Source organism: Dendrobates tinctorius, unplaced genomic scaffold (assembly GCF_039654945.1).
Source record: "Dendrobates tinctorius isolate UK_male_01 unplaced genomic scaffold, ASM3965494v1 ptg000029l, whole genome shotgun sequence".
NCBI classification, from domain to species: Eukaryota; Metazoa; Chordata; class Amphibia; order Anura; family Dendrobatidae; genus Dendrobates; species Dendrobates tinctorius.
Window position 1 is genome coordinate 5,179,960 of NW_027361697.1, and position 18,448 is coordinate 5,198,407.

An 18,448-nucleotide genomic window follows, 5' to 3' on the forward strand; every position below is an offset into this window, starting at 1 on the left:
TAAGTAAAACCTGAATAACTCAACCTCGCTGTTTAACTCTTTGGGTTTGAAAGAGTTAAGCAGGAATATCCATCGGAATATTAAGAAGAAGTTTGTGGGTCACCCCTTGTCCAAACACTTTCTGGAACATCATGGAGGATCGGTGCAATATATGGTTGTAATGGGCAGAGAAATTGTTCACTAGCATTGGAGAAAAGGGGAGTTTATAATACAAATGTCTAAGGCTGAGAGCCCAGGATATTCCTGCTAGACTCTTTCAAACCCAAGGGGTTAAATAGTGAGATTGAATTATTCAGGTTTTTACTAAACCTGACAGATACACTGGGTAAAAAAGTATTTAGTCAGCCACCAATTGTGCAAGTTATCCCACTTAAAAAGATGAGAGAGGCCTGTAATTGACATCATAGGTAGACCACAACTATGAGAGTCAAAATGAGAAAACAAATCCAGAAAATCACCTTGTCTGATTTGGCAAGATTTATTTTTCAAATTATGGTGGAAAATAAGTATTTGGTCATTAACAAAAGTTCATCTTAAAATTTTGTTATATATCCTTTAATGGCAATGACAGAGGTCAAACGTTTTCTGTAAGTCTTCACAAGGTTGGCACACTGTTGGTGGTATGTGGGCCCATTCCTCTTTGAAGATCTCCTCTAGAGCAGTGATGTTTTGGGCCTGTCACTGGGCAACACAGACTTTCAAATCCCTTCAAATGTTTTATATGGGGTTGAGATCTGGAGACTGGCTAGGCCACTCCAGGACCTTCATATGCTTCTTACGAAGCCACTCCTTTGTTGCCCTGGTGGTGTGCTTGGGATCAGTGGCGTAGCGTGGGGGGGGCGGTCCGCCCCAGGCGGCACGTGTGTGGGGGCGGCGCGGCAGCAGCAATTCAATTCCTCTCCTCTGACTGGGAGAACAGCGCGGACTCCGCGGAGGCACAGTGCAGGCGCTTTCTACCTTCTACGCCACTGCCTTGCTGGACTCGGACTCGGAGCCCCGGCTGCTTTCCGCTCCTGAGCCGGTGCTGGGCGGAGGTGTTGGCCGCTCGGGGCTGGTTGTTCGGTCGGAGCTGCCAGAAGAACACCTGGCGTGTGGCTGAGGTGACGCAGGAGGAGCGGATCCCGGGACACAGGAGCCGGTGAGTGAGGGGGACGGCGGGAAGCGCTGCCCAGCCTGCCCTTGATGTCTGTGAGGGGAGGGAGACACCGCGGTATGTGATTGCCCCTTGAATTTCATTCCATCATGTAATGTTATGCTACAGGGGGCGGCATCTAGGTAATTACTCCCTCTCCCCCATTTACTAATTCTAAAGTTGAGGCTCCCTAATCCTTGGAGTTGGATTGCCTACATCTTCATATAGCTGATATTATGCAAAAGAGTTGGGCTCTGTAAGGAGAGGACATGGGGGGCTGTGCAGAGGAGGACATGGGGGGGCTCTGTAGGGAGAGGACATGGGGGGGGGCTCTGTAGGGAGAGGACATGGGGGGCTGTTACAGAGGAGGACATGGGGGGGCTCTGTAGGGAGAGGACATGGGGGCTGTGCAGAGGAGGACATGGGGGGCTCTGTAGGGAGAGGACATGGGGGGCTGTGCAGAGGACATGGGGGGCTCTGTAGGGAGAGGACATGGGGGGGGCTCTGTAGGGAGAGGACATGGGGGGCTGTTACAGAGGACATGGGGGGGCTCTGTAGGGAGAGGACATGGGGGCTGTGCAGAGGAGGACATGGGGGGCTCTGTAGGGAGAGGACATGGGGGGCTGTGCAGAGGACATGGGGGGCTCTGTAGGGAGAGGACATGGGGGGCTGTGCAGAGGAGGACATGGGGGGGCTCTGTAGGGAGAGGACATGAGGGGGCTCTGTAGGGGGAGGACATGGGGGGGCTCTGTAGGGGGAGGACATGGGGGGGGCTCTGTAGGGAGAGGACATGGGGGGCTGTTACAGAGGAGGACATGGGGGGGCTCTGTAGGGAGAGGACATGGGGGCTGTGCAGAGGACGACATGGGGGGCTCTGTAGGGAGAGGACATGGGGGGCTGTGCAGAGGAGGACATGGGGGGCTCTGTAGGGAGAGGACATGGGGGGCTGTGCAGAGGAGGACATGAGGGGGCTCTGTAGGGGGAGGACATGGGGGGGCTCTGTAGGGAGAGGACATGAGGGGGCTCTGTAGGGGGAGGACATGGGGGGGCTCTGTAGGGAGAGGACATGAGGGGGCTCTGTAGGGGGAGGACATGAGGGGGCTCTGTAGGGGGAGGACATGAGGGGGCTCTGTAGGGGGAGGACATGAGGGGGCTCTGTAGGGGGAGGACATGGGGGGGCTGTGCAGGGGAGGACATGGGGGGGCTCTGTAGGAGGGACATGGGGGACTGTGCAGGGGGGTACATGGGGAAGCTGTGTAGGGGAGGACATGGGGGGCTGTGCTGGGGGGTACATGGGGAGGCTGTGTAGGGGAGGACATGGAGGGGCTGTGCAGGGGGGTACACGGGGGAGGGGGGCTGTGCAAGGGGAGAACATGAGGGCTCTGTAGGGGGTGTACTGTGGGTCTGTGCAGGGGGAAGACACGTGGGTCTCCTTACACTGTTTTATGGTGCAGCTCTCGGCAGGGCAGTGGTGGAGGTTCAGTAGGGTCATCACGCTAATACATACATATATATATATATATATATATATATATATATATATATATATATATAGAGAGAGAGAGAGAGAGAGAGAGAACTGCAAGAAGATGAAAGTCTAGAAATTTAGAAATAATAACAGCAGAGTTAGTAGTAGACTAAAAATTAGATCTTTGAGTGTAGTGTGGGCTCTTCGGATTCTTCCGGATTATCAGCGACCAAAGGGGCGGCAAATTTTTCGACCGCCCCGGGCGCCACAAACAGTTGCTACGCCACTGCTTGGGATCATTATCATGCTGAAACACCACATCCACGTTTGATCTTCAATGCCCTTGCTGATGGAAGGAGGTTTGCACTCAAAATCTCAGGATACATGGCCCCATTCATTCTTTCATGTACACGGATCAGTCATCCTGGTCACTTTGCAGAGAAACAGTCCCAAAGCATGATGTTGCCACCCCCATGCTTCACAGTAGGTATGGTGTTCTTTGGATGCAATTCAGCATTCTCTCTCCTCCAAACACGACAAATTTTGTTTCTACCAAACAGTTATACTTTGGTTTCATCAGACCATATGACATTCTCCCAAAACTCTTCTGGATAATACAAATACTCTCTAGCAAATTTCAGACGTGCCTGGACATGTACTGGCTTAATCAGGGTGACACATCTGGCACTGCAGGATCTGAGTCCCTGGCGACATAGTGTGTTACTGATGGTAGCCTTTGTTACGGTGGTCTCAGCTCCTTGTATTTTCATTCACTAGGTTCCCCCGTGTGGTTCTAGGATTTGTGCTGACCGTTTCAGTGATCATTTTGACCCCACAGGGTGAGATCTTGCATGGAGCCCCAGATAGAGAGAGATTATCAGTGGTCTCGTATGTCTTCCATTTTCTTATTATTGCTCCCACAGTTGATTTCATCACACCAAGCTGCTTGCCTATTGCAGATTCAGTCTTCCCAGCCTGGTGCAGGGCTACAATTTTGTTTCTGGTGTCCTTCGACAGTTCTTTGGTCTTCACCATAGTGGAGTTTGGAGTGTGACTGTTTGAGGTTGTGGACAGGTGTCTTTTATACTGATAAGTTCAAACAGGTGCCATTACTACAGGTAATGAGTGGAGGACAGAGGATCCTCCTAAAGAAGAAGTTACAGGTCTGTGAGAGCCAGAAATCTTGCATGTTTTTAGGTGACCAAATACTTACTTTCCATCAAAATTTGAAAAATAAATCTTGCCAGATCAGACAAGTTGATTTCCTGGATTTGTTTTGTCATTTTGACTCTCATAGTTGTCTATTCTTGTTCTGAGAAATGAAGGCTATTCCATAATAATAATAATAATAATAAATTTTATTTTTATAGCGCCGACATATTCCGCAGCTCTTTACATTTCAGAGGGGATTTGTACAGACAATAGACATTACAGCATAACAATAATCACATACAGTAGATTATAACAAATACCAAGAGGAGTGAGGGCCCTGCTCGCAAGCTTACAGTCTATGAGGAAAGAGGTAGACACGAAAGGTGGGTGGATTCCATGAAAGAAATTGTCAAGAAACTGAAGATTTCCTACAACGGTGTGTACTACTCCCTTCAGAGGAGAGCACAAACAGGCTCTAACCAGAGTAGAAAGAGAAGTGGAGGGCCCCGCTGCACAACTGAGCAACAACACAAGTACATTAGAGTCTGTAGTTTGAGAAATCGACGCCTCACAGGTCCTCAACTGGAAGCTTCATTAAATAGTACACGCAAAACGCCAGTGTCAACATCTACAGTGAAGAGGTGACTCTGGGATGCTGACCTTCAGGACAGAGTGGCAAAGAAAAATCTATATCAGAGACTGGCCAATAAAAGGAAAAGATTAATATGGGCAAAAGAACACAGACATTGGACAGAGGCAGATTGGAAAAAATTGTTATGGACAGGTGAATCCAAGTTTGAGGTGTTTGGATCGCACAGAAGAACACTTGTGAGACGCAGAACAACTGAAAAGATGCTGGAAGAGTGCCTGACGCCGTCTGTCAAGCATGGTGGAGGTAAAGTGATGGTCTGGGGTTGCTTTGGTGCTGGTAAAGTAGGAGATTTGTACAAGGTAAAAGGAATTTTGAATAAGGAAGGCTATCACTCCATTTTGCAGTGCCATGCCATACCCTGTGGACAGAGCTTGATTGGAGCCAATTTCATCCTACAACAGGACAATGACCCAAAGCACACCTCCAAATTATGCAAGAACTATTTAGGGAAGAAGCAGGCAGCTGGTATTCTATCTGTAATGGAGTGGCCAGTGCAGTCAACAGATCTCAACCCCATTGAGCTGTTGTGGGAGCAGCTTGACTGTATGGTATGCAAAAAATGCCCATCAAGCCAAACCAACTTGTGGGAGGGGCTTCTGGAAGCATGGGGTGAAATTTCTTCAGATTACCTCAGCAAATTAACTGCTAGAATGCCAAAGGTCTGCAATGCTGAAATTGCTGCAAAGGGAGCATTCTTTGACGAAAGCAAAGTTTGAAGGAGAAAATTATTATTTCAAATAAAAGTCTTTTTTTTAACCTTGTCAATGTCTGGACTAGATTTTAAATTCATTTGGCAACTCATTTGATTAATAAAAGTATGAGTTTTCATGGAAAACACAAAATTGTCTGGGTGACCCCAAACTTTTGAACGGTAATGTAGTTGCGATGGCCATAATCCCCGCTGTTGATCGTAAGAGCCGCACGGAGAGCCTGTCACCACCCGGGACAGCGCTCTGACTCTATTCACACACCACATGTCCCCACACCTACAGGAGATGGCAGGGAAGATCGCTACCCTGCACTATTGATCTACAGATCTGGCATCTACCTCACCATGGGAATGATATCACTTCCCTTATACTGCAGTCAACACAAACCCTGCAGTAAATCTATTTGTATATTGTTGGGTATATCTGACTTTATTTACACCACATGAGACACCCACTACGAGACCGGGGGTATATACCTGCTTTCCATTCTATAGAATGCCTCTACAGTCATTGAGACATTCAGGCTGATCACCTTGGGTGGACCTATACCTATTTATAATTCTATAGATTCAACTGGCATCACTTACTATTCAGTGCCTATACTCCCGCTAACATGCGGCTTCTGCATGGTCTCTCACCCCACTAGTTCTATATGCTCTCTAGATCTAGCAGTAAGGAAGGTATTCTGAGCGCAAATTCCATTATTATTTTCTATTGCTTACTACTAGTTGCCCAAGTTATCAGCCACCTCTGCTGAGTATCAGAGGTGACCGGTCTCCTAGGAAAGAAGAGCAGAGCTGGCAAGTTTTTGCTGAATAGTTTGCAAGCTCTACTGTGAAGCTGACAGAATAACTGGGTCTGCACACGTTTTATGTCACGTATTCTTCCAGTGTTGCAGAGGCAAAGCTGCCTCTGCAAGCGACACTGGTTACCACACAATTCAGGCTGGTGGCACAACAATGTCACTGCTGGCAAAAAAGAAGGCAGCTGCACTCCTAAATATCAATCTTGTAAATGTGCCTTGAGTTTACGTTCCCATGATGAGTTTTCACTGAGTTTTTTTCCTCTGCATACATTCGAAAAATGCAAGTAATCATTTTAATTAATGGGTAGAGAAAATCTGCAACGTCAAAAACTTTAAACATTAAATGTATGAATGAAGCAGTCATTCTTTACCTGCCCACAGCTCCATGAGCCCCGAATACTAAAGCTCCCAAAAGTTGCTACAAAAGAAAACAAAATGTAAATCTTACTGACTTTGATATGTTTCATGTTACATTGTAAATTATAAAGAGAGACACTTGCCTCATCTACGCCATAGAAAAAATCATATTCTTTATATCCATGGATACACATACTGAAATCCAAAAGGTCAGTGCCACTAAACTTCACTCCTCGGAACGTCGGGATGTGAGCTTTCATCCTGCCAGTCAAATCATTCACCTGAACTGTAAGAGATAAAATATAAATATTTTTGGTTATGGTAACTCCTTAAAAATAATGTTTGCAATCCAAAATGGTATGATTAAAAAGTCAGTTTGAAACACGCAAAAAATAACCCAAGCCCTGACAGCTCCATCAATCGTATAATAAAAAAAATAAAAAAAAAAAAGAACCACAAGCCCTTGTATGGCTAAATAGAAGGAAAAGTTAAATAGTTCCGACTCTGAAGGAGAGAAGGAAAAATTAAAGCTCAAAAAAAGGGAAGGGGGTTACACAAATATTTTTGTAAAGTGGCTTCATTTTTAATTTTAGATACATTAGATCATTAACAATGTTTGAAAACATGGACACACACTTAAGTATACCCCAAATTTCCAGGAAATGTATACTCACACGTTAGACCAGTGAGGCTAGGAATGTGGTAGTAATAGAACGGAAGACTTGGTGCAGCAGACGCCACTTCCTTCATGTACATAACTAAGGCATCTATAGGACAGAAATGTGATGAGTGGCACAGGAGTAGTAGTAACCAAACACCATAAAGAAAAAAGTTGGAAATGCAGCAAAAACTCAAATAAAAAAAAAAAAAATAGATTTATTGTATAATTATAAGGTTTAGATAATCTTGACTCAGACTTGCAAAGCCAAGCTGATATAGGGGAAAAAAAGATCTAGGAATATGTATTTGAAATCTAGACATTCCTGAACCTGTACTAGTTAGCCTCAGCTAGTGACCCAACAGCGCCATTCTCTGACATAAGACTAACTTCTGAAGAATAAGTAATTCTATACCTGGACATGACGGTTTGATGAATGAGGGACTCACAGCACTGATGGCGTCGGCTCCACAGGAGGCAGCGTGAGCAGCCTGATGAAGAGGAATAGGTAAAAATATGAGGTTTTGTTAAGAATACAGCTGTTGTGGTACTACAACATTCACCATGCCTTGATAATATTTATTGACTTGCGTTATGAGTAATTCCCCAACAAATAAATTACAAGAATCTATCCATATGGCACATTATGGTAAAACGCGGAAAAGCAGCAGAGGGGAAATAAAAGCCCTCAACCACTTCTTGTGTTGTTAATTAATGCAGGTGTCAAAAACATAAATGAGAACAAGTAATGATATATCAGGCTCACTCACCAAATCTTTTGAGTCCTCCAGGCTCAGACAACCAACATGTACGATCACACTGTCCATCCTACAAGAGATGGAAATAAGTTGGTGAGCCTGGACATAATGTGCTGTATATACGCTACCTGCAATGTATGAGTTTTCTAAAGGCAGACATTAAGATATAGTTTGGAGTCTGGAAAGTAATAAAGCCACTGGTGAATTACTAAAAAAAAAAAAAAATTGAATACATTTGACATTTACTTAACCCCTTTACCCCTGAACCTTTGTCACATTCCTGATTGAGCCTCATTTTCAAATTCTGACCACTGTTACTTTATGTGGTAATAACTTGGGAACACCAACGAATCTCAGTGAAGTCTTCAAACAGAGGCTGGACAGACATCTAACTGGGATGATTTAGCGAATCCTGCTTTGAGCAGGGGGTTGGACCAGATGGCCCAGGAGGTCCCTTCCAACTCTACGATTCTATGATTCTGAGAATGTTTTTTCGTGACATATTTTACTTTATGTTAGTGGTAAATTTATGTCTATCTAATTGTTTTGTGTTTATTTGTGAAAATATCGGAATTTGAGAAGATTTAGAAAAATTTTGCAATTTACAAACTTTCAGTTTTTGTATCCTTAAATCAGTTAATCATGCTGTACAAAATAGGTAGGTACCCTGTAGAATCTTACAAAAGTATGAAGAGACAACCCGGTAGCGGCCTTGCAAATCTGTGTTGCAGAGGCCTGGTTGCAAATAGCCCAGGAGGCCCCCACTACCCGGGTGGAATGAGCCCTCACTCCCGGAAGGGGTAGTCTACCCTTAACGCGTTTATGCTCCAGCATAGCCAAACGGATTCAAAGGATAGTAGTAGACTTGGAGGTAGCGAGTCCTTTACGTGGACCCTCAGGAATGACAAAAAAGGCATCCGAACACCTGAAGGATGCTGTCCTTGAGAGGCAGAGGCATAAGGCTCGGACTAGGTCCAGCTTGTAAAGAGACATTTCCAAGGGACGAGCAGAAGGAAGGACAATAACCTTATTGATGTGGAACAGAGAGACTACCTTAGGAAGCAATGAAGGAACTGGTCGCAAGACCAACTTGTCCTAAAGTCAGACAAGGAAAGTAGAGAGGCAAGAAATCTAACTCTGAGACCAGTCTCATAGAAGTGTAACCAAAAGGACCACCTTCCAGGAGAGAAGAGAAGACATGATGTGCTCAAAGGTTTCAAAGGGGGTTCTCTGAAGAACACGCAAGACTAGGTTAAGGTCCCACAGGTGTACAATATGATGGCGCTAGGCGGGTAACACCCTGAGTTAAAGGTCTTGACCTGAGGACGAGAGGCCAAATTCTGCTGAAACAGAATTGAAAGCACAGATACCTGACCCTTCAGCGTACTAAGGGACAAACCAGATTCCAGCCCTGATTGTAAGAACGCCAGGATGGAAGGTAAGAAAAAGACATGGGTGCTATGTGGCTATCCTCACACCTGTGAAATAAAGTCTTCCAGGTCCAGTGATAAATGCATGAGGTCGAAGGTTTCCTTGCCTCGATCATGGTCTGCCTCTCTCAGGACTGCGGTCTCAATGGCCATGCCATTAAATTGAGAGACAGAGAATTCTGGTTGAAGTGGTTGGGTTGAGAGTTTCATACAGAAGAAAATCTGTTGGATCGGGCACCAGAGGGTTTGGCAGAGGGGTTCTTAGAGCCCCATGATGGGTCAGGCTTGAAGGATGGTTTCCTCCTCTCTCTCGCTGGGAGAAGGGCCTAAAGGAAAAGAAAAGACAAAAGGGACGAAACTGAACAGAACGTCTCCTGGTGAATGGGCGTTTAGGCTTAGGCTGAGGAAGAGAAGTACTCTTGCCACCGGTGGCATCCGAGATGAGCTGATCCAGTTTAGACCCAAAAAGTAGTGATCCCTGAAAGGGGAGATTGGTATGGGACTTTTTGGATACTAGGACTGCATTTCAGGCCTTTAGCCAAAAGACTCTGCACATGGCTACAATATTGGAGGTAACATGGGCGGAACAGCTGTCGGCTTCAAGAGATGTGGCGAGTAGATAGTTACCTGCGTGGGCAATCTAGTCCGCAAGATTGGTCGGTTCATCTGGTGAGGCTGTTGATAAAATGCCTTGCCGAAAGAGCTTTGCCAAGGTGTTATCAGACTTGGCTAACCATGTAGAAGCGAAGGCGGGACAAAGACAGGCGCCAGCAGTCTAAAAAGCTGACTTGGCAAGGGCCTTGATCTGTCTGTCAGTGGAGTCCTTGAGAGAGGAGACAACAGGACGTGACAGGACAGTCTTAGCAGACAGGCGTGAGACTGGTGGGTTCACAGCCGGGGATTCTGCCTATTTGCTGAGGAGATCAAGACCGAAAGGATATCACACATCCAACTGCCTTCTACCAGTTCCCACTGCTTTGTAAAGATTCCCTCAAACGGTTATCTGGGGCAGGACACTCCTCCTCCTTAATACTAAGGGTCTGATTGACGGCAGATATGAGGCTGTCGACCATATCCTGAGTTTTGAAGTTTGGTCCGTGTCAAGATCAGAGTATGACTGAAAATCAAGATCGGAACCCGGGGCCTCCTCAGGGGAGGAGGAGTGGGATACTGAGGGCGTCCTGGAGGATGTAGAAGGAGAAGGTGAGTGAGATGAGGAACTGGAGTGGGTTTGCTTCTTGAACCTTATTCTTGACCTGCCAAGCTGAGATTGGTGGATAGGTGCCTGCGATTCGTCCGATGGATCGATCTGAGCACTGGTGGCAAATGACAGGTTAGGTAAACATTCAAGTACCTGCACCACTCACTGGGATACCTTGGTTAGGTCAGTTTCTGATTGAGAAATAGCGACAGCCCACTATGGAGGAGATGGTGTGTTCTCATTCTGGGTGGCTTCTGCGAGGCTTGCATGGTGCAAGGGGTGCAATTTCGGCAGAAGGCAGAGGCCAGAACTATGGGGAAATTCTTTGTACAAAGGGCACAATTGTAGTGGATAATAGTGAGGGAGGGACGGAAGCGAGGCTCTCCGTAGCTGGGTGACCCGGACGTCATCATGTCGTTTCCCTAAAAACAAATGGAAGAGACCAATCAGTTTAGGGAAGCTGGGAGAGGAGAAGTAGACAGAGGACCTGCCTTTTGGACTTGTCATCTGAGATGCATAGTCTCTGGATGGCTTTTCAAAGTATGTAGCATAAAACATACCAGGATGCAATAACGCAGCCGCTCTCTGAATCATGCTGCCTTTTGTTCAGGCTGCTTGAAGAAGAGGACAGATTCTCTTTATAGGGTTATTCCTATCTTCATAGATGGATATTATCAGATAGTGCTTGTGAACACAAAGCACACTTGCACACGACTGCCTATTAAAATTTACAGCCCGTTTTGAGATATCAACACTTTTGTTAACAGCTTGTTGCCTAGGAGACCGACCACTGCTGCTGTTTAGGTTGCTAGCAGTGCATTAAAACTAGCTGGGATTAGGAGGGAATGGTGCTCTCCAGCAATCCTGGCCAGTTCCAAACAATTCTTACAAGCTAGAGAGAAAAGAGCTTGTAAGCACGGTGCATGTTCTGCTTGTCAGTTTCCAAAGCAACGAACTCTAAACAGGAGAAAAGGTAATATCTCAATAATAGCTGAAAATAGTAACAAAGCATTAAATTGCTTTTATTTACAGAAACTATCCATTTATGAACCCTTCTAAGAAGTTTAACCTAGGAACAATGCAATACAAGAAAAGCCTCACAACTAAAGAACAATATAGTATGATATTACATCATGTCAGCATGTGGAGTGTTGTATGAACGTATCTCCAGTGCACTAAATTATATACTTCACTGTGGTTTTACCCTAAGCCAGTGCCACTCACTTTCCTCTGGCATGCTTCACCCACTCCTCAGCAAGCCTCTTTCTCTCCAGGACACTGAGGGACATCCCTTCTCCTGTAGTCCCATTCACTGTAGAAAATGCAAAAAGGCAAAAATAAATGTGATAAAAATATCACATACGTGTGTGTGCATATATATATATATATATATATATATATATATATATATATACATACATATATATACACACATACATATACAGTTGTGGCCAAAAGTATTGACACCCCTGCAATTCTGTCAGATAATGCTCAGTTTCTTCTTGAAAATGATTGCAAACACAAATTCTTTGGTATTATTATCTTCATTTAATTTGACTTAAATGAAAAAACACAAAAAGAATTGTCCTAAAGCCAAACTGGATATAATTCCACACCAAACATAAAAAAGAGGGTGGACAAAAGTATTGGCACTGTTTGAAAAATCATGTGATGCTTCTCTAATTTGTGTAATTAACAGCACCTGTAACTTACCTGTGGCACCTAACAGGTGTTGGCAATAACTAAATCACACTTGCAGCCAGTTGAGATGGATTAAAGTTGACTCAACCTCTGTCCTGTGTCCTTGTGTGTACCACATTGAGCATGGAGAAAAGAAAGAAGACCAAAGAACTGTCTGAGGACTTGAGAAACCAAATTGAAAGTAGGCATAAGCAATTTCAAGGCTGCAAGTCCATCTCCAAAGACCTGAATGTTCCTGTGTCTACCGTGCGCAGTGTCATCAAGAAGTTTAAAACCCATGGCACTGTGGCTAACCTCCCTAGATGTGGACGGAAAAGAAAAATTGACAAGAGATTTCAACGCAAGATTGTGCGGATGTTGGATAAAGAACCTCGACTAACATCCAAACAAGTTCAAGCTGCCCTGCAGTCCGAGGGTACAACAGTGTCAACCAGTACTATCCGTCAGGGACTGTATGGTAGGAGACCCAGGAAGACCCCACTTCTTACCCCGAGACATAAAAAAGCCAGGCTGGAGTTTGCCAAAACTTACCTGAAAAAGCCTAAAACGTTTTGGAAGAATGTTCTCTAGTCAGATGAGACAAAAGTAGAGCTTTTTGGGCAAAGGCATCAACATAGAGATTACAGGAGAAAAAAAGAGACATTCAAAGAAAAGAACACGGTCCCTACAGTCAAACATGGCGGAGGTTCCCTGATGTTTTGGGGTTGCTTTGCTGCCTCTGGCACTGGACTGCTTGACCGTGTGCATGGCATTATGAAGTCTGAAGACTACCAACAAATTTTGCAGCATAATGTAGGGCCCAGTGTGAGAAAGCTGGGTATACCCTCGGAGGTCATGGGTGTTCCAGCAGGACAATGACCCAAAACACACTTCAAAAAGCACTAGAAAATGGTTTGAGAGAAAGCACTGGAGACTTCTAAGGTGGCCAGCAGTGAGTCCAGACCTGAATCCCATAGAACACCTGTGGAGAGATCTAAAAATGGAAGTTTGGAGAAGGCACCCTTCTAATATCAGGGACCTGGAGCAGTTTGCCAAAGAAGAATGGTCTAAAATTCCAGCAGAGCATTGTGAGAGACTCATTGATGGTTACCGGAAGCGGTTGGTCGCAGTTATTTTGGCTAAAGGTTGTGCAACCAACTATTAGGCTGAGGGTGCCAATACTTTTGTCTGGCCCATTTTTGGAGTTTTGTGTGAAATGATCAATGTTTTGCATTTTGCTTCATTCTCTTTTGTGTTTTTTTCATTTAAGACAAATTAAATGAAGATAATAATACCAAAGAATTTGTGTTTGCAATCATTTTCAGGAAGAAACTGAGTATTATCTGACAGAATTGCAGGGGTGTCAATACTTTTGGCCACAATTTTATATATATATATATATATATATATATATATATATATATATATATGCCACAGGATCCAGTATGCTGGCTGTTAGGAGAAAGCATACAACACTGCCAATCCCTATATTATGGGAACTGCTAAGAGGACAACTGTGGGGCATGGGACTGAGTGTTCGGTGGGAGTCACTTTGCCCCAGGTGAAGAATTTCCTACCTAAATATACTGCTCAAAAAAATAAAGGGAAACGCTATTCCATTTGCAACAGACTGTTTGTGTTCCCTTTATTTTTTTGAGCAGTATATTTGTCCTATATAGAGGATAAAAAGGGGTTACCCATGCATAGACTGATTACCTATCCTTGCATTAGGTCATCGATATTGAATTTTGGGGTCAGACACCCCACAATCAGCTGTTATTAGCACCTGTGGCTGCACATAATCATTGAGCAAAGCCCTACTGCACAGATCCGTTCAATGTGTAGCAGCAGCTGTCCAGTACTGCAGATCAGCTCCTATTCAAGAGACGCTAAGATGGCTACAGTGTTTCCCACTGCTCCATCTCCACAGACAAGCTGTAATATGGAGTGAAACCTAACAAGGAGAGTTTCATTTTTCCTTTTATGGTGCTACTGGAAAATTAACCATTACTTTAAAAAAAGACATTGAACAACTGGAACAAGTTAGGTGAAGAGCTACCAGGAGGTGAGCGGACTGCAAACTATGTCCTACAAGGAACGATTAAAGGATCTGGGAATGTTTAGCTTGCAAAAAAAGAAGGCGAAGAGGAGACTTAATAGCCATCTACAAATATCTGAAGGGCTATCACATTGTAGAGGGATCATCTTTATTCTCATTTGCACATGGAAACACAAGAAGAAATGGAATGAAGCTGAAAGGGAGAAGATACAGATTAGATTTTAGAAAACACTTTTTGACAGTGAGGGTGATCAATGAGTGGAACACGCTCCCACGAGAGTTGGAGAGTTCTCTTTCATTGGAAGTCTTCAAACAGAGGCTGTACAGACATCTGACTGAGATGGTTTAGTGAATCCTGCATTGATCGGGGTTGGACACGATGACCCAGGAGGTCCCTTCCAACTAAATCAATGGGCGCAGTATACTGATCCTCCGAAGCGAGAGACATGGTTTGTAACCACCATTCTGAGTATAAAACGAATGAGTGGATTCTCCTCTATTCAACTACAGTTCACCAATATGGTGGGCTTTACGACATTGGACTTGTGAACTGGCAACAAGTTATATTTGTAGAAACTCACCAAAAATATTCTTAACTTTCTGCTTCTGTACCAGGTAATCTACATACTGCTGGATGATGGAAAGATTGATATCACTATAAAAAGAAAAGAAAAATATCACCAGATATATCCAGTGCTATATGTTTGATATGTTTTGTCTATTTTTGCAGAAGATTGAGAGCGGTCATGTCATGCAAATGCTTGAAGGGTCCATTATTTCTCTGCACATAAGTTCTTTCTGTAGAGATATTATACCATGGAGGGCAAAGAGGTAGTAGTTGGAGATGTGTTATGCTACTGCTTTCATGGTACTTTAAATGTGCAATATGTATCGCTTATTTGCAATATCATTGAACTTAAGGGTTGCATCCCTCCCTATATTTTGGCTATTATGTTGCCAGCCATTCTTCTTGTATTGTTATGTTTGTTACCTTGCCCTTCCCCCTACTTACCTTGCTTATCTCCCCCTACTTACCTTGCTTATCTCCCCCTCCCCTCCTTCCCTCACTCCCTCCCCCCCCACCTTTTTACCCCTGTTAAAACCCAATAAAAATATTGAAAAAGAAGTTGGAGATTTGTTATGGCAACTCAGGAGTTTCAAGCTGGATTCATTCCTTGTACAGACTATTATTCAGTTTGCACCGGCACCTAGTTTCAGACTCCTTATGTTGACATGTCCAACTAAGTAAAACATGCTGCATGTGAAATCTTTGTATCCATGAAACTGCTGCTTGAGTCCTGTATCACTGTCTCCTTCTACAGTCAACGAATGAACTCTTCTCCCTTGTGTTGACAGACATTGATGTTACAGAGTGTGTGACCACCCCTTGCTGCCAGAGTTTAACATCGGCTTTCTCGCTCCACTTACACACGTGCAGACTGATGTGTGTGCTTTCCTCCCCATCTACAGCCTGTGTGATCTGCCAACCCTGATAACGTGGATGCTCTCCTCACTCACTGTTCTAATGCAGTGTACAACCCCCTGCTTTTCTCTCTAACACTAGCATAAGAGGATAGCAGAGAGAGCCCTCAGTTTGCTGTCTAACGTGTGTCAGAGGCAACAGGACAGTCACCTACATGAAGAGGTTACACAGGATTCCATAGAAGCAAACATTTTTTTAGTGACGACTCTTTAGAATGTTGCTTAATTTTACATTTAGGAAGCAAATAACGTCAGTGTAAAAGTGACCATAATCTTTAAAGCAGATCTATTCGCTTACTTTAATATTACCGCTACAAATCTGTACTGATAATAGCCCAAAAGGCACCAATAATTGTGCCCCTTGGCTATTAGATGTGTTTAGGAGTTGATTTAATGCAGAAAGCGCTCACCCACCACTCTCTGCAGTGGCTGACAAGCTGCTGTGTATACATGCGTACATGGAAGCCTGTCAATCACATCCCTGATGGGTGGAAGCGAGGAAAGACAGGCATGTGCAACTCACACACACACCGGACTCATACATTCTTGTGCTATTTTGGCCCTATAACTACAGGAATATGTGTACATAGTGCTGCAGCCTATTAAGTGGGAGACATCTGCTTTAACATGTACCTGTTGAATAATTTTCTTATTATACTGGCTGCATGCTGCCAAGATTAGAGGGCATGTAGGGACACATTTGCACATGCTCCACTAAAAGCTCATTATGGTCCATACAGTTGTGGCCAAAACTATTGACACCCCTGCAATTCTGTCAGATAATACTCAGTTTCTTCCTGAAAATTATTGCAAACACAAATTCTTTATTATTATCTTCATTTAATTTGTCAAACGAAAAAACACAAAAACAATTGTCCTAAAGCCAAATTGGATATAATTTCACACCAAACATAAAAAAGAGGGTGGACAAAAGTATTGGCACTGTTCGAAAAATCATGTGATGCTTCTCTAATTTGTGTAATTAACAGCACCTGTAACTTACCTATGGCACCTAACAGGTGTTGGCAATAACTAAATCACACTTGCAGCCAGTTGACATGGATTAAAGTTGACTCAACCTCTGTCCTGTGTCCTTGTGTGTACCACATTGAGCATGGAGAAAAGAAAGAAGACCAAAGAACTGTCTGAGGACTTGAGAAACCAAATTGTGAGGAAGCATGAGCAATCTCAAGGCTACAAGTCCATCTCCAAAGACCTGAATGTTCCTGTGTCTACCGTGCGCAGTGTCATCAAGAAGTTTAAAGCACATGGCACTGTGGCTAACCTCCCTAGATTTGGACGGAAAAGAAAAATTGACAAGAGATTTCAACGCAAGATTGTGCGGATGTTGGATAAAGAACCTCGACTAACATCCAAACAAGTTCAAGCTGCCCTGCAGTCCGAGGGTACAACAGTGTCAACCCGTACTATCCGTCGGCGTCTGAATGAAAAGGGACTGTATGGTAGGAGACCCAGGAAGACCCCACTTCTTACCCCGAGACATAAAAAAGCCAGGCTGGAGTTTGCCAAAACTTACCTGAAAAAGCCTAAAACGTTTTGGAAGAATGTTCTCTGGTCAGATGAGACAAAAGTAGAGCTTTTTGGGCAAAGGCATCAACATAGAGTTTACAGGAGAAAAAAAAAAGAGGCATTCAAAGAAAAAAACACGGTCCCTACAGTCAAACATGGCGGAGGTTCCCTGATGTTTTGAGGTTGCTTTGCTGCCTCTGGCACTGGACTGCTTGACCGTGTGCATGGCATTATGAAGTCAGAAGACTACCAACAAATTTTGCAGCATAATGTAGGGCCCAGTGTGAGAAAGCTGGGTCCCCCACAGAGGTCATGGGTCTAACAGCAGGACAATGACCCAAAACACACTTCAAAAAGCACTAGAAAATGGTTTGAGAGAAAGCACTGGAGACTTCTAAGGTGGCCAGCAATGAGTCCAGGCCTGAATCCCATAGAACACCTGTGGAGAGATCTAAAAATGGCAGTTTGGAGAAGGCACCCTTCAAATATCAGGGACCTGGAGCAGTTTGCCAAAGAAGAATGGTCTAAAATTCCAGCAGAGCATTGTAAGAAACTCATTGATGGTTACCGGAAGCGGTTGGTTGCAGTTATTTTGGCTAAAGGTTGTGCAACCAAGTATTAGGCTGAGGGTGCCAATACTTTTGTCTGGCCCATTTTTGGAGTTTTGTGTAAAATGATCAATGTTTTCCTTTTTGCTTCATTCTCTTTTGTGTTTTTTCATTTAAGACAAATTAAATGAAGATAATAATACCAAAGAATTTGTGATTGCAATCATTTTCAGGAAGAAACTGAGTATTATCTGACAAAATTGCAGGGGTGTCAATACTTTTGGCCACAACTGTAATTGTTATTACTGGTTGGTAATCGCTAATACAGGCAGTTTGAAACTTACCAGTTCAGATTCATTGGTGTGAAAGTGGCAGCTACCAGGCCCTTCAGTCTCTTCCCATCAGACGCCATTATTCTGCTTAGGAAACTAGAAAAAAAAAAGTTTCAGAATTTCTTTTTATAAAATGAGGAAACTGAACTACTAAAATAACATATGTTCCACACAACCCTGTTCACACCCTGCAGCTAAAAATCAAAAGCATGTGCATTTACAGTGTATTTTCTACATTCAGTGGGTAAAGCCACGATGCAGACAACTTCAAAAATCTATTACAAACTTCTTAATAAGGTTCAAAATAGAAGAAAAGGTAGCGCTCACCCTCCGATTAACACTGTCTTTATTCAGTCATGCAGTAGCAGGTTTGAGTTCAGTGGGGGACTTCAGGAAGCGACGGCCGTTTCATGCTCAATGCGCTTCAACGGGTTTTATGCATATGGGGAAGTGAAGAGGGATGCATTTACATACAAGCGAACACCAATAAATGA

At 44.0% G+C, this 18,448-nt stretch overlaps 1 protein-coding gene across 4 annotated transcripts in view; it reads right to left on the bottom strand.

The window, feature by feature from the left end:
• Window positions 1-18,448, bottom strand: part of NPL (N-acetylneuraminate pyruvate lyase) — a 59,538-nt gene that overhangs the window by 13,238 nt on the left and 27,852 nt on the right. For all 4 annotated transcript variants that reach the window (XM_073571338.1, XM_073571337.1, XM_073571336.1 and 1 more), the window contains 8 exons: window positions 17,967-18,050; window positions 14,644-14,717; window positions 11,548-11,635; window positions 7,705-7,762; window positions 7,350-7,425; window positions 6,951-7,043; window positions 6,420-6,562; window positions 6,291-6,337 (listed from right to left, as the gene is read on the bottom strand). In XM_073571338.1, coding sequence (XP_073427439.1) covers window positions 6,291-6,337; window positions 6,420-6,562; window positions 6,951-7,043; window positions 7,350-7,425; window positions 7,705-7,762; window positions 11,548-11,635; window positions 14,644-14,717; window positions 17,967-18,034 — 647 coding nt within the window. In that variant the 5' untranslated portion in view covers window positions 18,035-18,050. The remainder of the gene's footprint in view (window positions 1-6,290; window positions 6,338-6,419; window positions 6,563-6,950; window positions 7,044-7,349; window positions 7,426-7,704; window positions 7,763-11,547; window positions 11,636-14,643; window positions 14,718-17,966; window positions 18,051-18,448) is intronic.